Genomic DNA, 25,665 nt, shown 5'->3' with positions numbered 1-25,665 from the left:
AAGTTACAAGAAAAATGAGTGGGAGCAAAGCTGTGTAGAATTCCTCTGATTTCATCTCAAAAAAGTCCACATAAACAACTGAGCTGACTAAAGGCTGGTGCGAATCTAGTTATCAGGACAACTCTGCAACTACTCAGGACTTTTGAACAGAATCCTGAAGATACTAACTATACTCCTTCTGCTTTAGTCCTCAGTAATGTGTCAATCTGTCAAAAGGAAAGACAATTTCATGTCCCTTAAAGGGCTGTAACTTAACGGTACATGCCCCCCAACCCCCTGGATTCAGAGGATCCACTCCCACTGTGAGCCCTTGGGCACATTTAAGGGACCATTTTCACAGTAACTTTCGAAGCAATTAAGCACTTGTAGGAAGCAAATTAGCCGGGGAGGAGATTTGAACCAGCCTCCAGTTCCTGAGGTTAAAGTCAGCTTTCAGGAAAAGGTTCCTGGGCAGGGACAGGCATTATCGCATACCAGTTCTCAGGCCAAAAAAAGAGTGCTTGCCTTCAACCTCGTGGTACAGAGCAGACGTTTCTTTCTCTTTTTTGTTTTTAATCTACAAACTTTAATTGTATGTCACTGAATTACTGACAGCATGTTAACAGGTTTTTTTGGGGGGAGGGGCAGGAATTTCTTAACAGAACATCACAGTATTGAACACTTTATTAAACAGTATTGGCTTTGAATTAGTAGCTGAAATAACAATTGCATGAAGCCAGATCAGGTGTACTGCATAATACTCATACTTGATTTATTGACATTACTTAGCAATTTATTGGACAAAGGTCAAACTTTTTGTTTTTTATTAAGCACATTCCACAGTACAAAGCTGTCATGGATAATATCTGTACAATTTAACAGTTTTAATAGCTGTTCAGACACAAATTTATTTCAAACAGATAATTGGCAAACATAATTAATTACAAGTTAGAATTAGACTATCCCAGTGCTTTAAAACATTAATATAGCAGTAATTTACAGTTGCTCAATTATGGTTAGCAAAATAAAGTCCAGAGTACGGCTGGGAATTACTACTATAATCCCAGAAAGTCAGAATTCCTTGGGTGCCAAAGTCCCCTGCTATATTTAGTAGGCACAATTCAAAGGTTGTGTGCATATTCAAAGGCCATGATCTCCCAAGGAACAGGAACTTCTATATTAAACATGCAAAACAACAGAAAGTCCATCCGTTCAGAAGCACTGCGTCCTCCCCGCCCCCGCCCCGGGCTCTCCTGCCCAGTCTGCTGTTAAAGCTGTCGGAAGAAGAGCGGTCAGTGAAGACAACTCGCATAACCACCCTCAGGCGCACACATCCACTGGATGAATGGAGATTTTTTTTTATACTTTGAGACTTCTCAAAAACAGAAATTAACTTAATAACGTGTACGAGAGAAGGATGTTATTTTTTAAAAGGACAAAGGAAAACAAAAAAACCAACCAACCCGATAAGCAATCACAGAGACACACGTTGATCCCCACACCGTTCTTAATGCACAAGGACAAAGCAGAGCCCGGGCACCTTCCCCCCCGGGGAGAGTGTGCTCTCACGGGAAGAGGTTAACAGGAGGTTCTCATTGGTCCTTGAAAATGTTAGCGACCTTCCTTGATCTTTGGAAACAGTGGCAAAGGGCAAATCAAAACCTAATACTGGACAAGGGAAAAGGAGGGCCAACCGGACACCAACATCCTTTCCACGTGGGTCAGCATGACGGTGCCATTCACATATTCCCGGCTGCGGTGCGCCTGGGAGCCAGGGGAGCTTGCTGGGGCCACGGCAGCAGGCACCAGAGACGATAGGGATGGGGTTCGTGAGCCTGAGGCTTCACACCACCTGGGAGGACCCTTCCACTCAAGGCGGGCCCCTGAACCAGCCTGACCTGGAACCTGGGCTCGAACACACGAATGGGCCCTGGCACCAACCTGATCGGGGCAGGACGCACAAACGCCGGAGGCGGGACAGTCAGTAAGTGGGGCTGCCTCGCCCTTCCCTTCCCACGGTTAGTAACACACAGAGTGTGACCTGGGATGAGAAATCAGACAAGTGCCATGGGAAGTAACCACAAATGTGGAGTACTGACGAGGAAAAGAACAACAAAAACATTTACGGTACCTCTCTTATTGTATATACTGCACAACAAACAAAACATTTCGTGTTAAATTTCAGAAATTACATCTTCAAACAAGATTCCCATTAAAACACACACACACCCCCACACGCACAAGGACAGTGACAAAATAAAGACACCGTATGAATACTGCAGGAAGGGTCCTGGTCATCCACATTGACCTGGGAGTGGGTTCTGAGCCCAGCCCATGGCTAACTGCGAACGCACTGTGTGTTAGTGTCTCAGGCACGGGGGCCCTGACTCGAGCAACCTTGAGGTTAAACTGTTATGTACATTATATCTACATGCGGACACAGTATTTTAAATTAGGAGGCAAGCACACATGTGAAGGTGTTACTCTACCGAATATCAGGAGATGGTGGCGGGTACAGAGAACAGTTAACAGAAGAAAAGGAGCTATATCACCTGTTGGGAGAGAATATAACCTGGTTTATAGTTCTTTAAATTAAAAGAAATTGGTACAGAAAGGAAATATATTCCAAAAAAATATTAATCAATCCAGAGAAATGTTTCCACTGTCCAACATGTTGCTAATACAAGTCAGAATTCATCATGACTTGGACGGTCAAAAGGAGAATGCTAACTTCTGAAAAGGAAAGCCCTGGACATTCTGGGTAGGTGTTTGGCACCCAAAATTTCACCGAAGAATGCTGTCTCTTAATATCAGACCAAAGTGCAAAGCAATATAAATTAGAGGCAAGTCTTCTCTTGACGGTCGATTTACTTCTGCAAAACAGACTTTACGTTCCTCTCATGTGAACAATTTACATTTGAAGCGTTAGATTTGTTTTCACTGGTAGGGGGAGGAAGTGGGCTTCTGTACTACTCAAAGTCGGTGAGGCTAAGGTATCCTTCTCAAAGCAGAGGCCGGAATCGGAGGTGAGAAATATCGGTACTTGAAGAGTTAGGCTGCTTTGCATCTACCCAGCGTCTAGAACCAATTCCAGCTTCTTAACTCAGCTGTGAAGAACTCCCTTAGGCATTTGGTAGCCGCGTAGCCAGTAGTTCAAGACTAGGAAACCCTGAAAAAAACAGAAACAAACAAAACCAAGGGAGCATGGATGGATACTCTGGTTGGATGTGGAGATATGTATCACAGCCCATTCATCTCCACAAAGACACGGGCACTGCTGTGCACACGTTGACACTGACTGTCAATAATCGGCATCAAAACAGAAGCTGCAGACTGCTCTGAGCATACTACGCACCAGGCATCACTTCACTCAAACCTCGTGACAAACCTCTGAGGGAGCAACTCTTATACTCACTTAACAAATGAGAGAGCTGAGGCTCAGAAACATTATTTAGTTTAAAGCATTAGCCCTTAAATCCTGGGATAAACCATGATGGAAAAGAATATATAAAAAAGAACATATTTATGTGTATAACTCAGTCACTTTGCTGCACAGCACAAATTAACACAACACTGCAAATAAACGAGACTTCACGGGGAAAAAGCAACAGCTTAAGTGACAGAGGGGATTCAAAGAGATGACTGGCCCTATACCTTATCATCTTGCACACTACTGCTGAAAGTCATGCATGTAATATATGCTTAAAGTGACATTTTGTAATTAGCATCATCTTAAACTTATGCCACCTCTCTTATGACAGGCCAAGAGCCTTTATCTGTCACTGTAAAACAAAAAATATGTAAAAGCTAGTAAATAAAGTATTCCTTCTTAAAAAAAAAAAAATTTGGCTGTGCTGGGATCCCAGCTGCAGCATGCAGGATCTAGTTCCCCAACCCAGGATCGAACCCAGGCCCCCTGCATTGGCAGGGTGGAGTCTTAACCACTGGATCACCAAGGAAGTAACTGAAGTATTCATTTTAAATAGAATGCTAATAGTCAGTAATTACTTCTTTTTGAAAATCATTTATAAAAGGAAAACACAATGCAGAGGGGGAGACAACTGAATGTTCTATATTGTTTTTGACCATGAACTTGAGTGAGCTACCCAGGTGGCGCTAGTGATAAAGAACCATGCAGGAGATGTACGAGACATGGGTTCAATCCCTGAGCTGAGAGGATTCCCTGGAGGAGGAAATGGCAACCCACTCCAGTATTCTTGCCTGGAGAATCCCACGGACGGAGCAGCCTGGCGGCTACAGTCCAAGGGGTCGCAAAGAGTTGGACACGACTGAAGCAACTTAGCACGCGTGACCTTGAGTGAGGAACATGTTTTAATCAAAATCTCTACATTCACCCATGTATATAAACACACACACACACACTCCTTGGCAGAGCATTCATGAAACAATATTGATCATTACTATGAACAATGCAGGTTGACACTTTATATCCTAAATTTCACCCAAAGTCAAAATCCACTGAAATGATTTCACAACCACTAATAAGTTACAATCCTTTCCAAACACTGCATTAAACCATTGGCCTGGAAGATCTAAGTCACCTTTAGGTCTAAAACTCTATGGCGTAAAAAAGACAGAAAGAGAAAGGGGTGGGGGGTTGTTTTTTAAAGTTTTTGATTTGTTTTTAAAGCTTATATACTATTTAAAGGCAATTTTCCTAAAAGGTTGGTAATTTTCACTAAAACCAAGAATCCTAACAAGTTTCTCAATGAATTCAAGACAGATTCAACTTCATCTGCCACTATTTTCGCATGAAGGATATGAAGAGTACTTGAATTATTTAAAAAATATTAACACTCAGAGATTAGAAGTCAGTACTCTCAAATGCTACTAGTGGGAATTTCAACAGATGTAACTCTTCTGCAGGGTAACTCTAAGTATCAAAAGTCTTAAATATCATACCTTTCAACCTAGACACTGCAGACATTTCTAAAATTCTATCCAAAGGTAATAAAGGGTTGGGCACAGACTAAGCTGAAAGAATCATGGCAATGTGTTTTATAATAGCTAAAAGCTGGGAGGAAAATATAAATATATAACAATAGGGCCATATCCAAACAATCGTATTTTATTTTGCCATTAGGAACAATAATTTAGATAAACAGTGACCTTGCTAACAGGCAATAATTTCACAATAAGGGGGCGGGGGGCGGGGGAAGCACAGTTATCAACCACAATTTTTAAAAACCTGAAAGGCTACATACAAAGGAGTCAATAATAGCAAACCAAGGAATTTATTCTCTTCTTTTGGCTTACCGACTTTTACTAATTTTCAAATAATGATCCCATATTGTCTTCTAATAAAAAAGAGAGCTACTGTATACATATAGCTCTTAGAAGTCAGTAATTTTTTTAAAAATTGACTCAGCAAATAAATCTACTGCTTAATTTACCGAAAGAGAAAGACTCTTACCTTATATTTTAGGGATAAATATCTTACTGCAAGGTTAAATCATCATTATGGTAGTGCTTCTTATTATGCATAAATCATACAGTATCACATGGTAATAATTTTTTCTTGTTACAATAAATGAAAAGAACTTGGAAAAGAGCAATAAAATTTATAAAGTTGACTGCCAAAGTTGTCAAAAGTAGTTCACTTTGAAGAGACAAACACATTTGAGGTTTCAATGCTTGTGCTGCTTAAAAAGCAGATAAGATTTTTCCACTGATTTGTAACTGTGGATCACAACAACGCAGTTGTTCTTAGGCTCCCAAAAAGGGGGTAAGAGGAGGGACTGGAAGAAGTAACACCAGTTTTCGTTCCACCAGAGCCAATGAGAGAGATAGCCCAGGTGATCATTATTATCTCTCAATCAAAGGAACCATCTTTCCGGGCAGTTTCACAGTCTATGAAAGTTGTCCAATTTGTGAAAGTTTACTACTGTTCTATAATTCATCTATCAAATACACCAGAGGGGGTTGAAAACACACTATAGACGTCTTAGATTTTATCATGTGCTTCTCTAGTAGAGTGGCACATTTCAAAACTACCAAAGAGATACATTTAAGTTGCTGTATGATACACCTACTCCTCTGATCCCATCCATTTCAGGTCGGTCACAGTTGGAGTTGTCCATGTTCTGTTTTACACGTATTTCCAATATAGGAAAAATAAAAGCAGAGGCATTGGGATACAACAAAAGCAATGCAGAGAGAGAAATGTATAGCTTAGAACGAAGTTCAAAATGGAATCAACTTAACAAAAAATGTGCAAGACTTCGACACTAAAAACTGCCAAGACACTGCTTAAGAGAAACCGAAGATTTAAATCAAGAGATACACCGGGTTTACAGATTAGAAGGCTCAACATTTGTTAAAGATGGAAATTCTCCCCAAATGATCTTTAGACTCAATGCGGTTCTGATCATAATCCCATAATCTTCATAGAATTTGACAATTTCATTCAAAAATGAGTATGTAAACCAAAAGGACCTAAAAGAATCAAAACAATGTTTTTAAAGTTGACTTATTATACAGTGTGGTATTGGCAAAAGGATAGCCACAGATCACAGAACAGAATAGAGGCCAGAAAAACAACTACAAACAAGTGGGGAATTGATTTTTTGACAGAGTACTAAAGCAATTCAATGGGAAGAGGATAGTCTCTTAATCCAATAGAGTTGGGATGGCTGTAAACAAAACAAGAACAATGATATTCTTACCTCAGACTATATACAAAAATTAACTCTAAATAGATCAAAGACCTAAATGTAAAGGCTAAGCTCTTACAATGATGCTGGTCCAAACACGGTAGTCACTAGCTACATGTATAGCTGTTTTAAGTTTAAAATGAAGTATAATTAAATATAATTAAAAATCCAATTCAATTCAATTTAAATGTAATTAAAAACTCAGTTCCTAAATCAAACTGGACACATTTCACAAGCTAAGCTACATATGGCTCATGACTACCAAAGTGGACGGTGCAACTGTAGAAAACCGAAATGAATCTAGTGAAAGAAAGGTCAGTGTTTGCTAAGGCTACAGTGGGATCACGTTCTGACTGGAGGACACAAGGGAACTTCTAGGGGTGGTAAAAATGTTCTTATCTGGATTGTGGAGGAAGCTGCAGGGGTGTGTAAATTTGTCACACAGTACACTTTAAGTGGGTACAATCTGTTTTATAAAAACCACACCTCAATAAAATTGATTCAAAAACAAAAATGGAGCTTAGCAAAGGGAAAGGGAAAGGGCAGAGGGAGATGTGTGCATCTAGGCACCCGTGTATGTGAAGGATATGTCTAGTACTTTGAGTAGGCTAGTTTGGACAATTTATTCCAGTGTCTTCTGAGTTTTTCTCTCTGTGTTTGCGGAAGGTCCCTGCATGAGCACACTGCAGCTTCTTAAGCACACTTACTTACTTGTGGTCAGATTCTGGTTGGCTGAGGAGAGAGAGCACAGAGATGCCATGCTGGCCCCGGGAGTCACTTGGCCAACCAACGCCAGTGAGCGCTCACGCTCACGGTGCGCTCTGTGAGACCCTGGGGCTCCAGAACAAACAGGAGCGCCACAGCCTTGTAAGAGACAGGCATGCACACCATTTCAACACCAAGGAATAAACCAGGTCAGATCAGGCAAAGAGAGAAGGTGGGGTGCTGGTCTCTACAAAGCCCTGACAACGCAAGCAAGGGGAGCAAGGGGCCAGAGGTCTGAGGAGTAAAGAGGGAAACGAACAGAATTCAGTCTGGTTGGAGCACTGGGTTTTGGGGAGCGAAGAATAAGAGGCTGGGGTGGGGGAGGGTGGAGAGGACAGACGGTGAGAGCTAGAGGGTGAAAGTCCTGGTAGCGAGTCCTAGCTAAGCCTTGTTCCTGGAGACAACAGGGAGGCAGTGAAGGGCAGGGGCAGGGCTAAGACAACCACAGCTGGTGGCAGGATCAAGGGTGAGCTGAAGAGGGAGAAGAAAAGCCCAGGAAGGAAGGAGGAAGCCAGTGTTCATTTGGGTCCATTCCTCCTTCCTCATGCATTTCTTTGACTTTGGGGGAAGGAAGGCTGAGGCAGGGATGAGCAAGCATTCAAGAGATCCTTGCCTTCTTCCTCTGTAATTTCCTATAATTTAACAAACGTAAAAAGTGTGGCATGTGAATTTCTCAGCTGACTTGTAAAGACTCTACCCAGACAGAAAGCAGCGAGGGAGGCGGCCATTACCACAAGAGACAGCATGGACACACTTGAGGCCAGGAACAGCAATGATGGAAGGGACTGAGGCGTCACTACTGTGGCTCAGCGCCTCGACACAGGAGCGCGGCCAACCCGCGGCGGCGCCACGTCCTCCTGGGTCCACACGGGGTCCCGTCACCCTCCCCACTGACCAGCAGTACCCCAGCCAGGCACCGCTGCTCACACTGAGCTGGCATGAAGAAAAAGACCGGCCATTCCTGATGCAGACCCTTGGCCTATCACTAATAGCTGGAAAAGGGCAAGGCCAGAGGTCAGCACACCCTTCTTAAAGGGCCAGAGTGTGCACAGAGTGCAGACGCCGTCAGCCACGTGGTCTCTGCTGCAACCACTGCCCAACTCTGCCGCTGAAGCACGGAGACGCCGCAGACAGCAGCTGCGGCTGGGGTGGGCGAGCGCACAGAGGACAGAAGGGAGAGCTGGGTGCACAGACGCAGACACGACTGTTTCCAGTAAGACTATCTATGGGCACTGGGATTTGAACTTTATATAATTTTCACATGTCTTAAAATAATACTGTTTCAAAACACTATTCTTAAACTGCTGTGGTAAGGATAAAGAAGATTGGGCAGAGGGTCAAATCTGGCCTGCTGTAGTTTGTTGACCCCTGAATAAGTTAAACTTCCTGGAGCAGAAATAAGGAGCATTTGAAAAGATGTCATCAACTTAGTGATCTATAAACCAGTGATTCCGTATCTTCTCACCAACAAATGTCACAATTCTACACATGGACTTTCTTTACATTTCTAATATTCAATTAATAGAAAAATATACAATGATGAAAAGCTACTAAGCACTAAGTAATGTACATAAATATGAATTTTATTAACAGTCTTTACATATGTGGTAGTACAATATGCACAACAGTATTTCTTCAATCTACAAAGTTTAGTGTGCACAGAATGCACAGGCCTCCTTGCAGAATTCTCAGCTGGGATTACTGCACCAGATGAACATGATCATCAGTTCCAAGAACACAGCCAAGGAAGGCCTCTCATCCTCTATTAACGGATAACCTTGGTAATCAAAACATGCCATCATCCATGGTTAGAATGGCTTTAGGACTGCCGGTAACCAGGGCAAAGAACTCTCCAGGGTACCTGCTGAGTTTCATGGATAAAACATGAGTTTTAGGGGCTCCCTCAACAAACACCCTTCTTTGACTCCTCCTCCAGGGAATGGCAGTGGTGGGTGGACTGTAATAGGGGAAAGGAGAGGTAGTTTTAAGAGTTTGATTGATGGTGATTTTTTTTTTTCAAACATAAAACTGAAAGACAGGAAAGAAAGAAAAAAAGAAGATCCTTATATTACAAGACAGACTGGGGGATTTTTACTGGTATTAAATTGGCATGACCTGGGAAAACAGTTTTAAAAGCAGGAACCGTAGTTTCTGGCACAAAAATCCACAATAATGGGGATTCTGATTCAGACCTTATTTTGATGTGACCATAAAGATCTAGCCTTATACTAGAACTCTGCAAAACTGATGCCTTTAAAAAAGACTAATCACTTTGGTTCCTATTACTTCCTCAAAGGGAAGGTGGACTCAATCAGCCAAGTTAAAAGTGGGGAAGTACTCACCTGAAATGGGTAAAGTGCAGACTGTTATCTGGAGATGTAAGTGTATGTTCTGGAGGGAGAACGGGTCTCATTCTGGGCACTGGGAGGCACATTTAAGAAATCCCAAATCAAAATCGTGTCATCGTGCGAGCTGCTGATGATCTGAAATTCATCAAACTGTAGCCGAAACACACGTCCAGAATGTTCCTGGGAAACATATCAGCTTGATGAATAAAACGAGACCTTGACAATCCCTCCCATCTCATTACCAGGGAGCTGGCACAGGCTAAAAATACAGCTCCTTATCCAGGTTTCCTAAATAAGTCTCCAGAGCTTACTGAGCTTTGTCCTTCACCCTAGGAACACATATTCTGCTTCTACTTCAAAGGTTTTCTTTAACTTTGTATTCTAGATTCTGGCCCATTAATATGTCAAAGAAGAAAAACTGCGTGATTGTCTCACAAAGAGTCTTAAAAAGGTAAGCAACAATATTTAATAGCTATTCTTGATACACTGTAAAAGCTATGCCCAGAAGGATAGTATTTTTAACATGACCAAGCATACCTATCTCAAACCACAGCCAACATAGAAATTAATGGTGAAATATCAGAAGTATTCCTATTTATATCAAGAAAGAAACAAGAATGGCCCTGACTAATGTTCTGCATGTTCTAGTTAATCCAAGAAGGGAAGAAATAGAAGGTAAAACTATTAAAAATAAGAAAAAAATCAATCCATATTTTCAGACAACTGTCTCCTCAAAAATACAACAAAAGCAAACAGATTATTAGAAATAATGTGCTTAGTGAAGTAAGCTTGCTAATGAGCTTGCTAAAATAAAATTAACATATAAAAACAAGTATTCCTCTATGCCAGCAATAATGCCTAGAATACAGATTGAGGGGAAAGTTCACCATAACATACAAAACGTGCTGTGTTGTAAAACACAACCCAGCCACAGACACTCATATTAGGAAATCTCCCAAACCTGCAGACAGGAAATACTTCATGCTCCAGGAGGAAACCAGTCCATCTACAAATGAGGAGGCCTGCTTTCATATTTTAAGCTGTGTTAACACTCCCGAGGAAAGAGCTCACAGTAATATGAATGTAAAATAGTTTCTGGTTTTGACCAAACTAATGGAAGAGTCCATTTCTCAGAAGGAAGGCTGTGAGATGCAGAAGCTTTCCCGTGAAGGGCTCAGGGAGGTCTATCTGCAGGTGGCCAACTGGCAACACAGGGAAGCACTCCCCATTTCAACAAATCACGTACCACCAATGTGCGCAGACACAACGTGCTTGCTGGGGCTCGGGGGTCGAGAGCAGCTTGCAAGTCCCAAACTTTGATTTTCCTAGAAAGGAGGATGAGATCACAATGAGTGGGAAAAGTTAGTGTTTTACACACCGCCAAGCATTTCCTTGACAAAAAGGAGAGCATTTGAACTGCCTCTTTTAAAAGCTAGTGGGGAACCTACTGATGTTCTGACAAGGTATTTAAACCAATTACACTTGATTTGGAAGAAATAAGGACCTATACATTCTCAGAATTGCTGAAATGGTGAAGAAATATTATTTGAGGGGATACAAGAAAACAACTTCATGTTATCTAAATTCAATTCCTGACTTGATAATCTGTGTCACCAAATTCATTCATCAGGGGGCTCTCTCGGGCTGAGTAGGTGCCGCTGACAGAAACTAGGGCTCTCGGTGAAATTCCAAGGATACCTTTTTCCAAACTAAGCAAACGCTGAAAGTTAATAATAGGAGTATGAACAGACCAACTAACTCAGTGAAGTATATATAAGGTCATCTTGAAAGGTTTATGGTTGTCATTTGCTCATTTTAAAAGTCATGAGGCTTTTTAAAGAGGATGTGTTCAATTTACCAAAAGAGGAAAAGAAATTTATCATTGAACTCACCATACACACACAAAAAAGCCTGGCTTAACTGAGGGCTGGGACAAAGAGCTGAATTCCCACACAGCCTAAGCTACTCCCTTCAGTTTACGACAATGGTTAAAAGCGTAAGTGCAGTTCATCCTTCTGGGCCTGAGTGTTCCCACACATCAAGTGGCGTCACACCCACCATCCACCATTACGTAGGAAATACTAACACCAAGCATGCAGCCCGGTAATACATGGCTGCTTCGTAAGCAGTAGTTCCTGTTCCTCTTCATATAGTTATGGCTGTGCCATCTGAAAATCTGAAACACATACCCATCATAGGCCCCACTGACAATCCTCTTGTTATCAAACCGGATGCATCGGACCAATTCTTCATGTCCCTCGAGGACTCTTAAACAGGCGCCACACTCAATATCCCACAGCCTTCAGTGAAAAACAGAGCTCTGTGAGTCAGCGTCCTACACATGACCACACTATCCACACCATCTTCACTATCTTGGTATCCCTTATTTCTGCTTCACTCCTAGTCCACATTACACACATTCAAACATACATGTGTGTATCTTATTCGCGTATTTTTTAAGAACTTGGGAAGAAGGCTTACTTTTCAATGTATTTCATTTTATATAGTTTGAAACTTTTAAAAATCATGTTGTTGTTATTTAAATAAGACCAACAAACAAGAAATTTCAATTATACTTAGTTCCTAGGCATTCTAGTAAAGTCTGAATGGATGAAACCAAGCAGTCAAATGATCTGGGAAGGACTTTTCTGGGGGAGATGGGGACTGTAGGCTGTAAAGACGAAAAAGCATATGGGTGTAGGGGAGATGAGAGGGACGGCCCAGGGGGTGAGGCTTCCAAACCCGGCTCCTGGAGCCTGGGGGCCGTGAGGCCCACTGTGACCAGACTCAGTGGGTCAGCCGGCGGTCTCCCCTCCTGATTAGCTCAGGGACAGCCCCTTCCTACGACAGGTACAGACTGCATCCGCAGGCTACCCAGGGCACAGTGGGTGCCTCTCAGTAGTTACATGCAGTGTCTTAGAAATACGAACCCACTGACTACACAGCCCTTTTCTCTGTGTACGATTTATGTAACAATTCTGGAAATAAAGTTTTTTTAAATATATTATCATGGATATATCCACATTATTTGCAAAGAAGAAATCACAGTAAACTAATATGCACAAAGCTGGCAAATCTATATTGATGTTTTCTTAGCCTCCAGTAGTAGAGCCCAGTAGCTCTTGTCACACATCCAATGACTATTCTATCCTAAGCAACAGCTCTCAACAATCAGGGAGGGTGGCTTCCTAATCTACCATGAAGACAGCCAGTCAGCACTGCCCCTGTGACTCCAGAGGTTCCCTTCCATAAACTAGACAGCAATGCACATTATTATTTTGCAAAAGCTAAGAGATTCCAATGAGGAAGTTAAGGATTGCTTATTGTTGAAATATTACATAATGCAAAGCACAGAGAATGCAACAGAACTAAGATTAAAATTCTCAATGGACTTTTATGATATCTTCACACTTAAAATGGTGAAGAAAACTCTTGGCAGTTATAGCTATATTGTGTCTGCTTTCATTCTTTTTAAAAAAAAATAATCTTGAACCAAATCCTTATTTTGCTCAAACAGCCAATTTGTTTATAAAAGTTACTAGCAGATGTTGGGATGGTGGAAAAAAGACCTGGGAAAATTAAGTAGATCTTTGAGGAAAGTTTTTCATACAACAAAAAGTATTTAAGGATTGGCATATTTATTAGAAAGCAGGAACGAGGAGCGTTGGGGAGAAAGGCAGGAGCTCACAGGTGAGGGAAGCAGAGCATCAGACGGGAGTATCCTCTCTTCTGAGGCATTTCGGTAGTAAGGGATTCTGGGTGGAGGTGAGCTTGTAAGACCCTGTGCACTGGAGGAATCTTGCAGGAGCACCCAGGACATACACAATTCACCCACTTTAGTATGCAGAGCCAGACATACACAGCAGTACCTAAAGCTTGCTTATCTGAAGCAGCCCACCAAAGCAACTCTTTAGAGCATTAGGACTGAGAGAGAAGTCAACACGATGGCGACAATGACCCCCCCACGCCGGCACACCCACTTCCACCCACCTTATGGTGTTGTCTGATGATCCGCTAACAACCAGCCGATCCCTGTACTGGAGACAGGCAATGCCTCGCTTGTGCCCATTCAGAGTGCGAACAAATTCACAGGTGCTCGTGCTCCAGACCTGTACGACAATTAACAATGCTTTTAAGAATGAATGCAGAAAAGTTCTCCCACAAGATACCTTAAAACAAAGTCAGAACTTCTAAGAATGACCAAAATACTTGATTAGGAAATATGCTGGGGAGGTTGGGAAACAGATTGGACAGCGTAACATTTTCTTAGCTGTGGAGTGATAAAACTGGAATGAGGGAGCTGTGAAGTCTCCAAACCTTGAGATCTTCACAAAGAGAACTTCTCCTGGAGGGTTCCAACATTCACTTGCCTAGAGCGAAGGGTTTGGGCCAGATTTCACGTTTTTACGCCAGCTGACATGTCAAACCCAATGTAACTGATGTGAAAAGGCTTCACCTCTCACATCCTCCTCTTTCCCAGCACAGTTTCTCACACAGCTCCATTTGTTTTGACACACCACCCCTAATATTATGTATGTGGAATAAATAATCCCCCCTTTGTGAAGCTGTCTGCAAGTCTCAGATGTCCACAAACACACTTCATACGGGCCAAATGAGACACAAAGCAACCCGTGTGCCCTGCACTATTTTATTAGCTGCATTTGTAGTTGAATGGGATGACTAGATATCCAGAGGCAAAAGGGTGAAGTTGTATCCCCACATCACACTGTATAAAAAATTTACTTCAGCATGGACCAATGACCTAAATGAAGGAACTGGAACTATAACCCTCAAAAGAAAACATAAGAGTAAACCTCTGTGACCTTTATTAGGCAACTTCTTCTCAGATATGACAGTAAAAGTACAAGTAACAACAACAAAAAAAAACTGGTAAACCGAACTTCATCAAAGTTAAAATTATTTGTGTTTCAAAGGACACTATCAAGAAAGTGAAAACATGGGCTTCCCTGTTTTCACTTTCTTCCAGTGGTTAAGAATCCGCCTTGCAATGCAAGGGACATGGCCCTGATCCTGGGTTGAGGAAGATCCCACGTGCCATGGAGCAACAAAGCCAAGCGCCAGAGCCTGTGCTCTGCAACAAGAGAAGCCCCACAGTAAGAAGCCCGTGCAGCGCAGCGAAGAGTAGCTCCTGCTCATCGCAACTAGAGAAACTCCACGCGCAGCAGCAGAGACCGCCCCACAGCCAGAAAATAAAATAAACGTAAAAATTTTAAACCTCATCTGATAAGGGGCTTATAACCAGAATATATAAAGAACTTTTGCAACTGAATAATAAAAATAAAAAAATAATAATAAAAATAAAAAAATAACAAAAATTAAAAATAATAATAAAAATAAAAAACAAAAAAATAATAATAATAAAAATAATCTAAGCTTTGAAATGAGCAAAAGATTTAAGTAGATGTTTCTTCAAAGAACTTATAAAAATGATAAGTACATGAACAGATGCTCAACATCATCAGTCATTAGGAAAATGGAAAGCAAAACTGCAGATAGAATACTACTAAACACCTTCTAGGATGGCTATAATAAAAAAGACAGACACACACACACACAAGTGTTAGTGAGAATATGGAGAAATATCTGGGCTGATATTATTCAACATCTGTTTTATAATAGGGCCCAAACCCTCTTGGCTTGCAGACACTGGTCCTGCACAAATTGGTGTGATTGGGTAATGAGTGAGTTGCCATAAATCCTAGTTTTTCAGCTTCCAGGCTATCCAATCTGAAGTTTGATGCAATCTAGTCTTGATGTGTGGACCTAGATACTAGAATGCTGGCTAGTATAGGTCATAAAAGGAAGGTTTCTGTGAAGTCATTTTGGAAAACAGTTTGACAGCTCCTCAAAATGTTCAACACAGAGTTACCATTCCAAGACAATTAAAAATATATGTACTTGCAAAAAATCTATACACAAATATTTATGGCAGCATTATTTATAATACATAGAATGCATAAACAATCAAAATGTTCATGAACCAATGAATGAATAAACAAAATGTGGAACATCCACACACAGAATTTCATTTAGTCATCACAAGGAGTGAACTACTGATGCATGCTACAAAGTACATGGATGAACCTTGAAAATACTACACTCAGTGAAAGAGGCCAGGCACAAAAAGCCACACGTAATACATGATTACATTTGCCTTAAACATCTAAAATAGGCAGATTTATAGACAGAAAGTACACTGCCAGGGATCAGAGGAAGAGAATAGGGGTTGACTGCTAATAGGCATAAGGTTTTTATGGAGTGTGATGAAAATGTTCTGTTACTAGTGAGAGTCAAACACCACTATGAATATACTAAATCACTGAATGGTATGCTTGAAAATGATAAATGTTACAGTATATGAATTCTATCTCAATAAGGCTGCTGTAAGAACGAAAGGAAAGCTAAACGTTTTAAAGTTCCCAAGGATGCCGGAATCCGCAGTGCGTTTACCACGTCTGACGGCTCACCCGGGACCACAGCTGCGTATCACACGTCTGCCTCAGGCCACATGCCGAGCTCCTTGGAGGCAGGGACGTGTCCCGCCCAGCACTGCACCTTCAGCATAGAGCCCAGGGTCGATGGCACGTCAGGCTCTCAAGGTTAGGTGAATAAATCAGATTTCAGCTCTACCATTGACTAGCTGTGTGGTGGTCTCCAGCCCAGCCCATCTATAAAACGTGGCTCAGCAAGAGTGCTAAGAAGGTAGTGTGGGCAGTGACGGGAAGCACCTGGTACATGACACATGTCCCGCAGGGCGCTCTTCCCACAGAAAGGTCATCAACAGTAACACCCTCCTTTCATGAGACAGAGGACTGCCCAGGACCCTCTCCTCAGACCTTGCCTGTGACTCTAGAAACAAAGGATGAGCACGCCCTGATGTCTCACAGGCACAAGTGGAGGAGAATCAAGATCCTGCCAGATGTGAGGTTGGTGTAAGCCACCTCGGCTTTCTCTATGTGCTAGAAGGGATGGGAACAAACAGAGTTCTGAGTGTGGGCACACTCACTTTGATGGTCCTGTCACCAGAGGCAGACACTATGTACTTATCGTCAAAGTCCACCACGTTGACAGCGGCCCGGTGGCCGACGAGCACGCGGCGCAGAGTGATGTCGGTGGCAGAGGCCATGTCCCACACGGCGATGGAGCGGTCCTTGGAGCAGGTCACCATCAGCCCGTTGCTGAAGCGCAGGTGCAGCACAGCCTCGTTGTGGTGGATCAGCGTGTTCAGAACTTCACCTGTGTTCACATCCCAGACTCTGGGGAACAAAGGAGCACAATGCTTCACTGCGGAGACGACCAGGAAAAGATGCCAGGGTCTGTGCTCTGAGCCCAGTGTCAGTGTTAATATTAACAGCAGGCTGGGAAGTGTGGGCTTCACATGCACTTGGTGACTGGGACCTGACACCATGCTTACAAGGAGCCCCCAGAAGCAATTTTCCTATCTGTGAAGAAACGTTCAGGTGGTTTCAAAAAGGTCAATTCTGCCCAGCTATTCAGGGATGGTTTTTGCAGGCTTGTGCTGGTGACAAAAAAATGATTCAAGGAAGTGGGCTTTGCAATGAGCCCAAGATGACAGAGAAGATGGCTTGGTGGCTGGGTTCCAAGCATGAGATTCTTTATGACCTTTGGCAAGCTTCTGAGTCTATTATTTATCCACTGCAAACTGTAGACTCTAAGTCATGGTGTCTCTTGAGTCACTACACCAATCTGCTTACCCGACCACTGTATGGACAAAGTCAGTGTCTCCAGCTCCCTTAACCGTGAGGGACAGGGCTCTTAGGGGCAATCCATTCATGTCTAACTTTTCTGTAACCCCAAACCCAAAGGGTAGAAGTTTGTGTGGAGGAGAGGAGGAAGAGTCATGATCTGTGTCGGCAGGCGTAGCCTGGAGCCCTGAGTCAGGCAAAGGATATAGGCGTGCTGGCGACTCTCTCTCTTAGGTGTGCCTGTAAAACAACCTTCTTCAAGTCTCTGACTCACCCTAGGAGAGGCGTTTCCTTCCCTCCACAGGGCAGGCCGTTCTCAGCTACCAGCAGTCCAGCTGAGGCTGTACCATATTATCTCTAGGCTCTGGTGAACTCATCACCGCACCAAAACCCAAAACTATCTGGAGTGAAAAACGTCCTTGTCCCAGGGGTTTAGGAGTAGATCCAAGTAAGGTTTCCTCTCTACTCTCAACCCCAACCAGAGATCTCGGCTTCCCTTCTACTACAGAACACGGCCACTTCCGTCTTCATCACCCGGGCCCTGTGATGGCATCTGGGAACTAGAGTCTCCACTACTGGAAAAGCTACATAACATCAACAAAGTCTTGAATGATAAAAAATGCAAGGTTCAAAATTAACTATATGAGTAAATTATTTGCCTCTCTGTCCTCAGTTTCCCAAAACTACACCTATATAAAAGAAGATACTATTTACCTATTTGGAAAGGTTTCTGTGAAAATTCAACAGGAAAACATCATACAAAGTATCTGGCACATTATTTGGCACATTATTAAAAGTGCTGCAAATAACTGCCTCCGATTCTTTCTAGTATCCATAGGTTACTACCCATCATACTCCTAAAACACCCCGCCTCCTTCCTCTCCCCTCTGTAGCATGGTCTCTGGGGAAAAGCTAGCTTGATACCAGATAATGAGCTTTTACAGGAAAGCAGGCTGCCATCTCTGTAACGTATGGGAATGGGAATAGGACCTACTTAACAGAATTAGCTTTCCTGTCTACTTTGCTCTAATGTAGCTACACAAAAAGTGGTTTTTAAATAGAGCATACAAAAACATATAGAGGGTATGTGTGTGCTTTATTGCAGAAGAGGGTATAAGCCTCAATCTCCTCATGGGAGGTATACAAGTTCAGACCAGGGAAGCCAGATCCTCACCTCACTGTGGAGTCTGAAGAGCCAGTCACAATGACACGCTCATCATACTGGAGACAAAGGACAGAGCCAGTGTGGCCCGTTAACACTTTCAAACATTCCAAGCTGGTTTTATCCCAAATCTATTGAGACAAGATCAACCACAAACAGTAATTTAGTATATCACATTCTGATAAATGTTTTTATCTCACCTTATTTTCTGAATCATAAAACCAAACAAAGCTGTGTTCCAGTAAATAAGAGCAATAAACACCAAACAGGTGGTGAATGACGAGAGGGGAAGAGGCAACACTGAACAACTTCCAGAACAGATGTACTATTCTGTTTACTTTATACCCATAACTATTGTGTCCATTATACTTAACAGCCTTATAAAGAGAGTTTTTAAATAAACTCTGTGAAAAGAGTTGGCTCACCCTCTGGAAAACAATATGACAATATCTATTAAGAGTTTTTAAAAACGCATACCCTTTAACCCATTACATTTGTTTACGAAAATTTTAAAATGAAAAATGTTCAGCATTTTACAAAAAATTTCACAGTAAATTATGGAGAGTTTTTAATGAGAAAATACACTGCTTTATTAAGTTATGTTTTTCGAAACTAAAAGTCTGACATAAATACTATGTATGTTTTAAAGCAAAGATTAAAAGGAAGTAAAATGGTGACAGCTGGCTCTATACTCTTGAGTATTGTTTTTCTCCCTTCTTTTGATCCTTCCAGTGGTTTCCAAGTTTTCAAGACTGTCCACAAACAATGGGGAAGATGGGAAGTGATTTTCTTCGAAGACTGTATTGTTAAAAACAGATTCTGTAGACCTATTTCTTGGGGCTTCCCTGGTGGTTCAGATTGTAAAGAATCTGCCTACAATGCAGGAGACCTGGGTTCAATTCCTGGGTCAGGAAGATCTCCTGGAAAAGGGAATGTCTACCCACTTCCTTGCCTGGGGAATTCCATGGATGGAAGAGCCTGGTGGGCTACAATCCATGAGGTCACAAAGAGTCAGACACGACTGAGTGACTGACTAGCACTTTCACCTCTTTCTTCCCTTGTAAAAATACTATAATAATTTGCAGTGTTCCTAAAGTTGACTACAAATGGCCAATGCAAATTATGATAGTATGTTCTCACAAAAAAACTTGCATGCATGTGTTTATAGTGGCTCTATTCATAACTGTGAAAAACTATAAACACAAATGTCCTTCAGTAGGTAAATGGATAAACACACTGTGGTGTAACCATAAAAAGGAATGCTACTCAGCAATAATAAGGAATCAACTATTATTAAATGCAACAACATAGCAGAATCTCAAATGCACAATGCTAAGTATAAAAACCTAGACTCAAAAGGTTTTACTGTGAATCCATTTACAGGACATTCTCAAGAAGGCAAAACTATAGGGACAGAAAAAAAAAAAAGACCAGTAGTTGTCAGCACCTGAGGAACAAAATAGGTAAACACAAAGAAGCAGGACAAAGAATCTGGGGGATGGCAGAACTGTTCTGGATCCTGATTACTGCTAGGGTTCTACAACTATCTGTGCTTATCAAAACTCACAGAGCTTTACACCAAAAGAGCATGTGTAAATTACAACCAAAAGGTAAAAAAATCACACATTTTCTTAAATATGAGAAAATAAGCTACAAACAATATGAAAAAAAAAATGTTAGAGCCATCAAACATTAAACACAAAGAAATGATCCAGTTTATCTACTATTGAAAAGTGAATAAAAACAATACAAATTGCTGTATCATTCTTTTGTGTTATCAACTTAGCCTTTCACAGAAACCATAAAAGGTAACGACTCTTGATTTATGTCAAGTGAGCAACACTTTCACCAGTTAGCAAAGTGACCAAGAGCCCTGTGATACTGAGATATTCTCTACTTGCGCCTAAATACAGAATACAGAAAGTGAATGTGCTTTGGGAGGGGAAAGAAGTGAGAGGATCCAGGGGTCTAGTGTTAGCAGAGAGCAGACAGCTGCCAAGACTGAGTGAATCAGATAAAAACCAGTCAGGAGGAAATGGAGAGACTGCTGCATCTAGGGTCTAGCATGTACCCACAGCTCTAAAAGTAACAGAGTGCAGTCGCCCACCTTAATGGAGTTGTCTCGCAGGCCGCTGATGATCTTCTCGTCGTCGTACTGTAAGCAGTAGACGCCTTTGCTGTTCTCAGAGCGGCACTGGATCCGCTGCAGGTTGTGCCTGCCACACCGCCAGTTAGACTCTATAGTCTGGGGAAAGGAGGCGACAGGTGAGCGTCCGTGAATCAGCTGCTCTACCAGGGTGCAGTCTTTGGCATTTCAGAAACAGCACACCCCGGATACTCCATCTTGGTCTGATAGCTGTCTGTGGATAGGAATTAAACTCCTTTCCAAGTAAGACATTAGCCCAACAATATTTTTCCTCAAACCTTCACTGCCCATCTGGCAACTATCATAAGGATTTCCAATGAGTGTGGGTTGGGTTTGGAAAAAATGGCCTAGATACAATTCAATATGCTTAAACAATGCTATTTGCACCCAAAACATACAAATAGTGACTCATTGGATCATTCTTTAATGCCAATTAAAATATTCAGCAGAAGACCACCACTAACATAAGTATATACTAACAACCTGTGTATCTATGCAAAACACTGAATGTCTTGATCAGTGAGAAAAATACACTGACAACTAGCACACGCCAACTACTACAGAAAGAATTTTGTCACCCATTTCTAATCTTCCACCAGACTAAAGCTCCTTCAGAGAAAGAACGGCACATTCCAGACCTGATTTTCATTCTTTCATCATCCATACAACACTTACTGAGATGGTGTATACTCCAGGTACTGACTGTGCCAGGCACTGGGATGAAAAGATTGACAGGAAGCATAGCACTTTCAAAGGATGCAACTTCAATCCCCAGGCACAGAGGGACTGGAACTGGATACACACTAAATCATGTTTATTTGGTTCAACGATCCACACATTAACCTTGCAAGGAAGTTCTCATTACTTCCCTTTTCCAAACAAGGAAACGGAGTTTAACTTGTCTGGGGCCACAAAAACTAGTAACTGGGTGAGCTGGAAATCACACCCTGTTCCTTCCTGACTCTGAGCCTATGGTTCTTCTTTTAAGATATGCAGTGTCTACAAAGTATACAGGCAATGAACACAGAACTTAGAAAGATCAGTAACAACTCCACATAAAATATCAGTGTCAAATGAGTGATTAAAAACTGTAAGTGCTGCAGGACTTAAAGGGTCTTATACAGTGCTATGGCCTGAGACGAGTGGGCAAAGTTTAATGAGGAGGTGGGTCATGCCCAGAACACTAGACCTATCTCTGGTAGTGGATGTCAGGGATCTTCAGGATCAAAAGATAATGTTTCCACTAAAGACAACCAAAGTATAAATTCCTGATTCTCAAAATTAGGGGACAATAGGGACTACAATAATTGGTTATGCTAGTTCAAAAGACGTATCTGAGTAGTTAAAAGCTTAATTAATTGCTTAAGTGAAGAAAGGAGATAAATCTCACTTTTATTCACAAAGTTAAGCACTTAATTACTGGCTCTTCCGACATCTAACGAACCACATTTCTTATTTTGAAGGCAATAAGCTTCTGTATGCCCTAAAATGTTATAATTTACTGAATGTTATATGCCAGGTACCATGCTTCCATAATACTATGCCATGTGTTTTATACAGCTTATAATATTCATTTGATCATCATGACTCTGAAGCCAAAATTACTGTTCTCATTTTACAGAAAAAGAAATTGAGGAATGGAGATACTGATACATATATACTTAAAAAGAAAATGCCTTCTCATTTTTGGCCTCGGTACTTAGCACAGGAAGCCTGGAAATAAAGCCCTGTTCTCAAAGAGTTCCCATACACGGCCTCGAGAGAGGGCAGATCACATATTTCCAACAACCAGGGGGATGCAAAGAGGTGCCACGGAGGTCCCAAGAGCGAGAAGTAGCTCATCTATACGTCTGCTACCAAATCAGAGCTTCTTAGCCATCATCATCATCTCTAGTGCATCTATAAAATGTCAGACATAAAGCCACATTTCAAAAACAAAAAAATGAAACAAAAATTTACTCCACTGTGGCTACTGCTATCAAGGTAGACAAAAGATCTGTATGAGCAACTTTATAAAAAGGGATCCAGACTATAAAGAATCTCTGAAATTGAACTCAGCGCTGGGAACCATTTAGAGAAATGCTATATTTTTAGAGAGTGACTGAGCCACTTCAGCATGCTAAGCACACCAGGAAAATTCTGACTTAAGAGGCAGATCTACTGGTAACAAGTCTTATTCATGACCAATGACTCTTGGCAGTGGTTACCAGTGTTCAGGCTACACTCTAGGGGCCCAGAAAGTTGCTACTGAATGTGACACCATATAAACCCAAAGTATTCCAAAGATGAATATAAAACCTGTCTTCTCAATATATATGGCATTATTTTAAAATTCAAATCACCGTTTTTAGTTTTAAAACATACACAATTGCTTTAAAATATTACTGAATCAGTAAATAGCTTTGCTACCCTATATTTCAATGAATAGAAAAAGCACATTTACTATCACTATTTTGGGGGGAAAAAATTTTTTTTTAACTTTGGTATGGGAATCCTCAAACTAAAAAGAATTTCCTACATGCGCTCCCACTACTCTAAAATGTTTTCTAGAACCCAGTGACTTGGTTATAAACTATTAATGTACCTAAGGCCCCAAGGACACAGTGGAGTGAAGCTGGGTAAGGCAACACATCAGTCTGCGGTACCCCCATCCCCTGAGATGTCTGGACAAAGAACACTACCCAACATAAAGAGCCAAGCCAGACCTCTAGCTCCAACACTCAAACAAGAGCCAGAGGCCAGAATCTCTCAAAAGCTCTGCTAGATAATAAATAGGCTTTCATTCTAAGTCAAGTAGATGTTAGGAAATGGCTTAGCTTCTCAAACTGAGGAGGAGCCTAATTTTCTAGAATATATTTCCAAACTTTAAAAGAAAAAGCTTACCAAATAATTTTTGATGGTCATTTTAGGAAGTTCCCATCTAGGGCTAATTTTAAAAATTATTAGGTTCCTGAATCCCCAAACAAGAGCAGCCTGTTTCAAAATGCCAGGACAGGGACACTAAATCAGACCTGGCAGCTGACTGCTTTGTTACACTCCAACCCTGTGTAACTCCTAAGACCTCACTCTTCTCAATTCTCAAGGCCACCCACAAAAGAAAGCAACACTTCCTGCTGACTGTGCCTGCCCAAAATACTACCTACCACTATATTTGACGACCTCAACTCTTATTAGAATGCTTATACAAGCCAGGTCTTTTTCAGAGAAAAATAGACCTTTTAAAATGGAAGGCAGCCCATTGTGGCAGAAAATACCTAGGTCAATTAGCAGTTTTGGCAAATGATTTGGGACTATTTGAGTTGCAGTTTTTCCTCCTCTGTAAAAATGGAAACTATGTACTTTCTCAAATATACTGGAAGGATCAAATGAGATTACGTGTGTAAAGTGTTTATCACAGTGCCTACAAATGGCACCAATGATGCTCTTCCTCATTTGTAGAAACCAATGACCAAAAGGAGTAGGTGGTGACCAGAAAAAATCTCACCAGTTGCCAGGAACTGCTGTCTCGGTCTAGGTTGATCTTCAATGCTGATCAGCCTGAGCCCTCCCCAACCATTCCCAGGAAGGGGCTCAGCCTTCAAATCCAATTCAACAATTACCTTAATGTCAGCAGCAGGAATACAGGGCATACACAGGTGCACCTTTTTAATGATGCAGATGCCTTTCACTTGGACATCAAGTGGTATGGCTACTGGAGAGGAATATTTCATGTTTTTGAGAACTTTTAAAATCCCCTTACCCTGTGCAAATTTTCAGAATAACTGGGAAAGTAGCCATGATACACGGAGTATACAGCAGCATTTAAATTGGCAACAGAGTGAAAACAGATGTCTGAGTATGAAGGAATAACATTATTTTTAGAAGCCTAAACACAACTGGGTGGGTGGGCAAGTTTCGGCATTTTCTGGTTAGGACAATGTTAATATCAAGTCTGCAAACCACAAAAAAGCTCCCCACTTTCCCTGAATAAAATGTGGTTTATTAAAAGGTGTGATACAACACACCATCATTTCACCAGTGGTCTGTTCCAAGGAGAGGGCTTCAAAGGCTTTAATCCAGAGAATAAAAAAAAAAAGGAAAGAGGCATTCTACCCTAAGATGGCAGAGAGAAAAACCCAAGTTCAGGACATGAGAATCCTGACTGCCTGAGCCTACTATCACAGCTCTCAGCTCACTGTCGGGGAACCCCTGAGGGCATGGGAGGACAAAAGGGGCAAAGCAGGACAGAGGGGTTCTGGACTGAGAATCTTGGTTCTGACAATTTGAGAAATGAATTAAATCAATGTGGCAAAGTGCCTAAGAGCAAGCTCACTATTAATAACGATGATGAGGGTAACAATTAAGACTTTAGAAAGCAATGGGAATATGGTTGTTTCTTTCAGGACTGTGCCTCAGGTTTTCCAGGAATCCCTTCTCAATTCAGAGGAACTCTAAACTCTCTCCCTCCCACCCTACCCCCTTACCCTCTTCCCCTCTACTCATGTGTATGTATGTGTGTTTTTGTGTGTGTGCATGTGTGTGGCAAGAATACCCATGAGAGATGAACCTTTGCAGAAAGCTAAGAATTCTTATTCTCTCCAGGCTTCATTTCTTCTATTTTCATTTCCTGAATAATAAGGCTTGGCTACACTAAGCCAGGTTCCCTACTCTTCTTAAAAATTAGCCAATTCCTCTTGGGTCAGTGTGGAAGGGCAAGGTCATCTGCTTGTCAGAGCCAAATACGGGAATGCACAGATGACAGGAGCCAGCGCGTGAACTAGAACTGTCACGGCAGAGCCAGAAGGAGAGGAAGCAGAGGTGCTGAGGACTGGCAACCTTGCAGAGCATACGGGAAAGCACAGACTCTAAGGTTGCGTGTGGTGTC

At 41.7% G+C, this 25,665-nt stretch overlaps 1 protein-coding gene across 13 annotated transcripts in view; it reads right to left on the bottom strand.

Annotated features, from left to right (window-relative positions):
• Positions 1–531: 531 nt before the first annotated feature.
• The window catches only part of FBXW11 (F-box and WD repeat domain containing 11), a 124,061-nt gene continuing 98,927 nt past the window's right edge, over positions 532–25,665 (bottom strand). For 10 of the 13 annotated variants that reach the window (XM_070476838.1, XM_020870283.2, XM_020870277.2 and 7 more), the window contains 8 exons: positions 20,763–20,900; positions 18,668–18,786; positions 16,794–17,043; positions 13,757–13,875; positions 11,956–12,066; positions 11,013–11,091; positions 9,761–9,946; positions 532–3,148 (listed from right to left, as the gene is read on the bottom strand). In XM_070476838.1, coding sequence (XP_070332939.1) covers positions 9,785–9,946; positions 11,013–11,091; positions 11,956–12,066; positions 13,757–13,875; positions 16,794–17,043; positions 18,668–18,786; positions 20,763–20,900 — 978 coding nt within the window. In that variant the 3' untranslated portion in view covers positions 532–3,148; positions 9,761–9,784. The other 3 variants (XM_020870270.2, XM_020870271.2, XM_020870272.2) reach the window with 3 other exon arrangements.

The sequence above is a fragment of the Odocoileus virginianus genome, chromosome 14 (assembly GCF_023699985.2).
Source record: "Odocoileus virginianus isolate 20LAN1187 ecotype Illinois chromosome 14, Ovbor_1.2, whole genome shotgun sequence".
NCBI lineage: Eukaryota > Metazoa > Chordata > Mammalia > Artiodactyla > Cervidae > Odocoileus > Odocoileus virginianus.
Note: the sequence above shows the minus strand (reverse complement) of the source record. Positions and strands in the feature narration are given on the sequence as shown.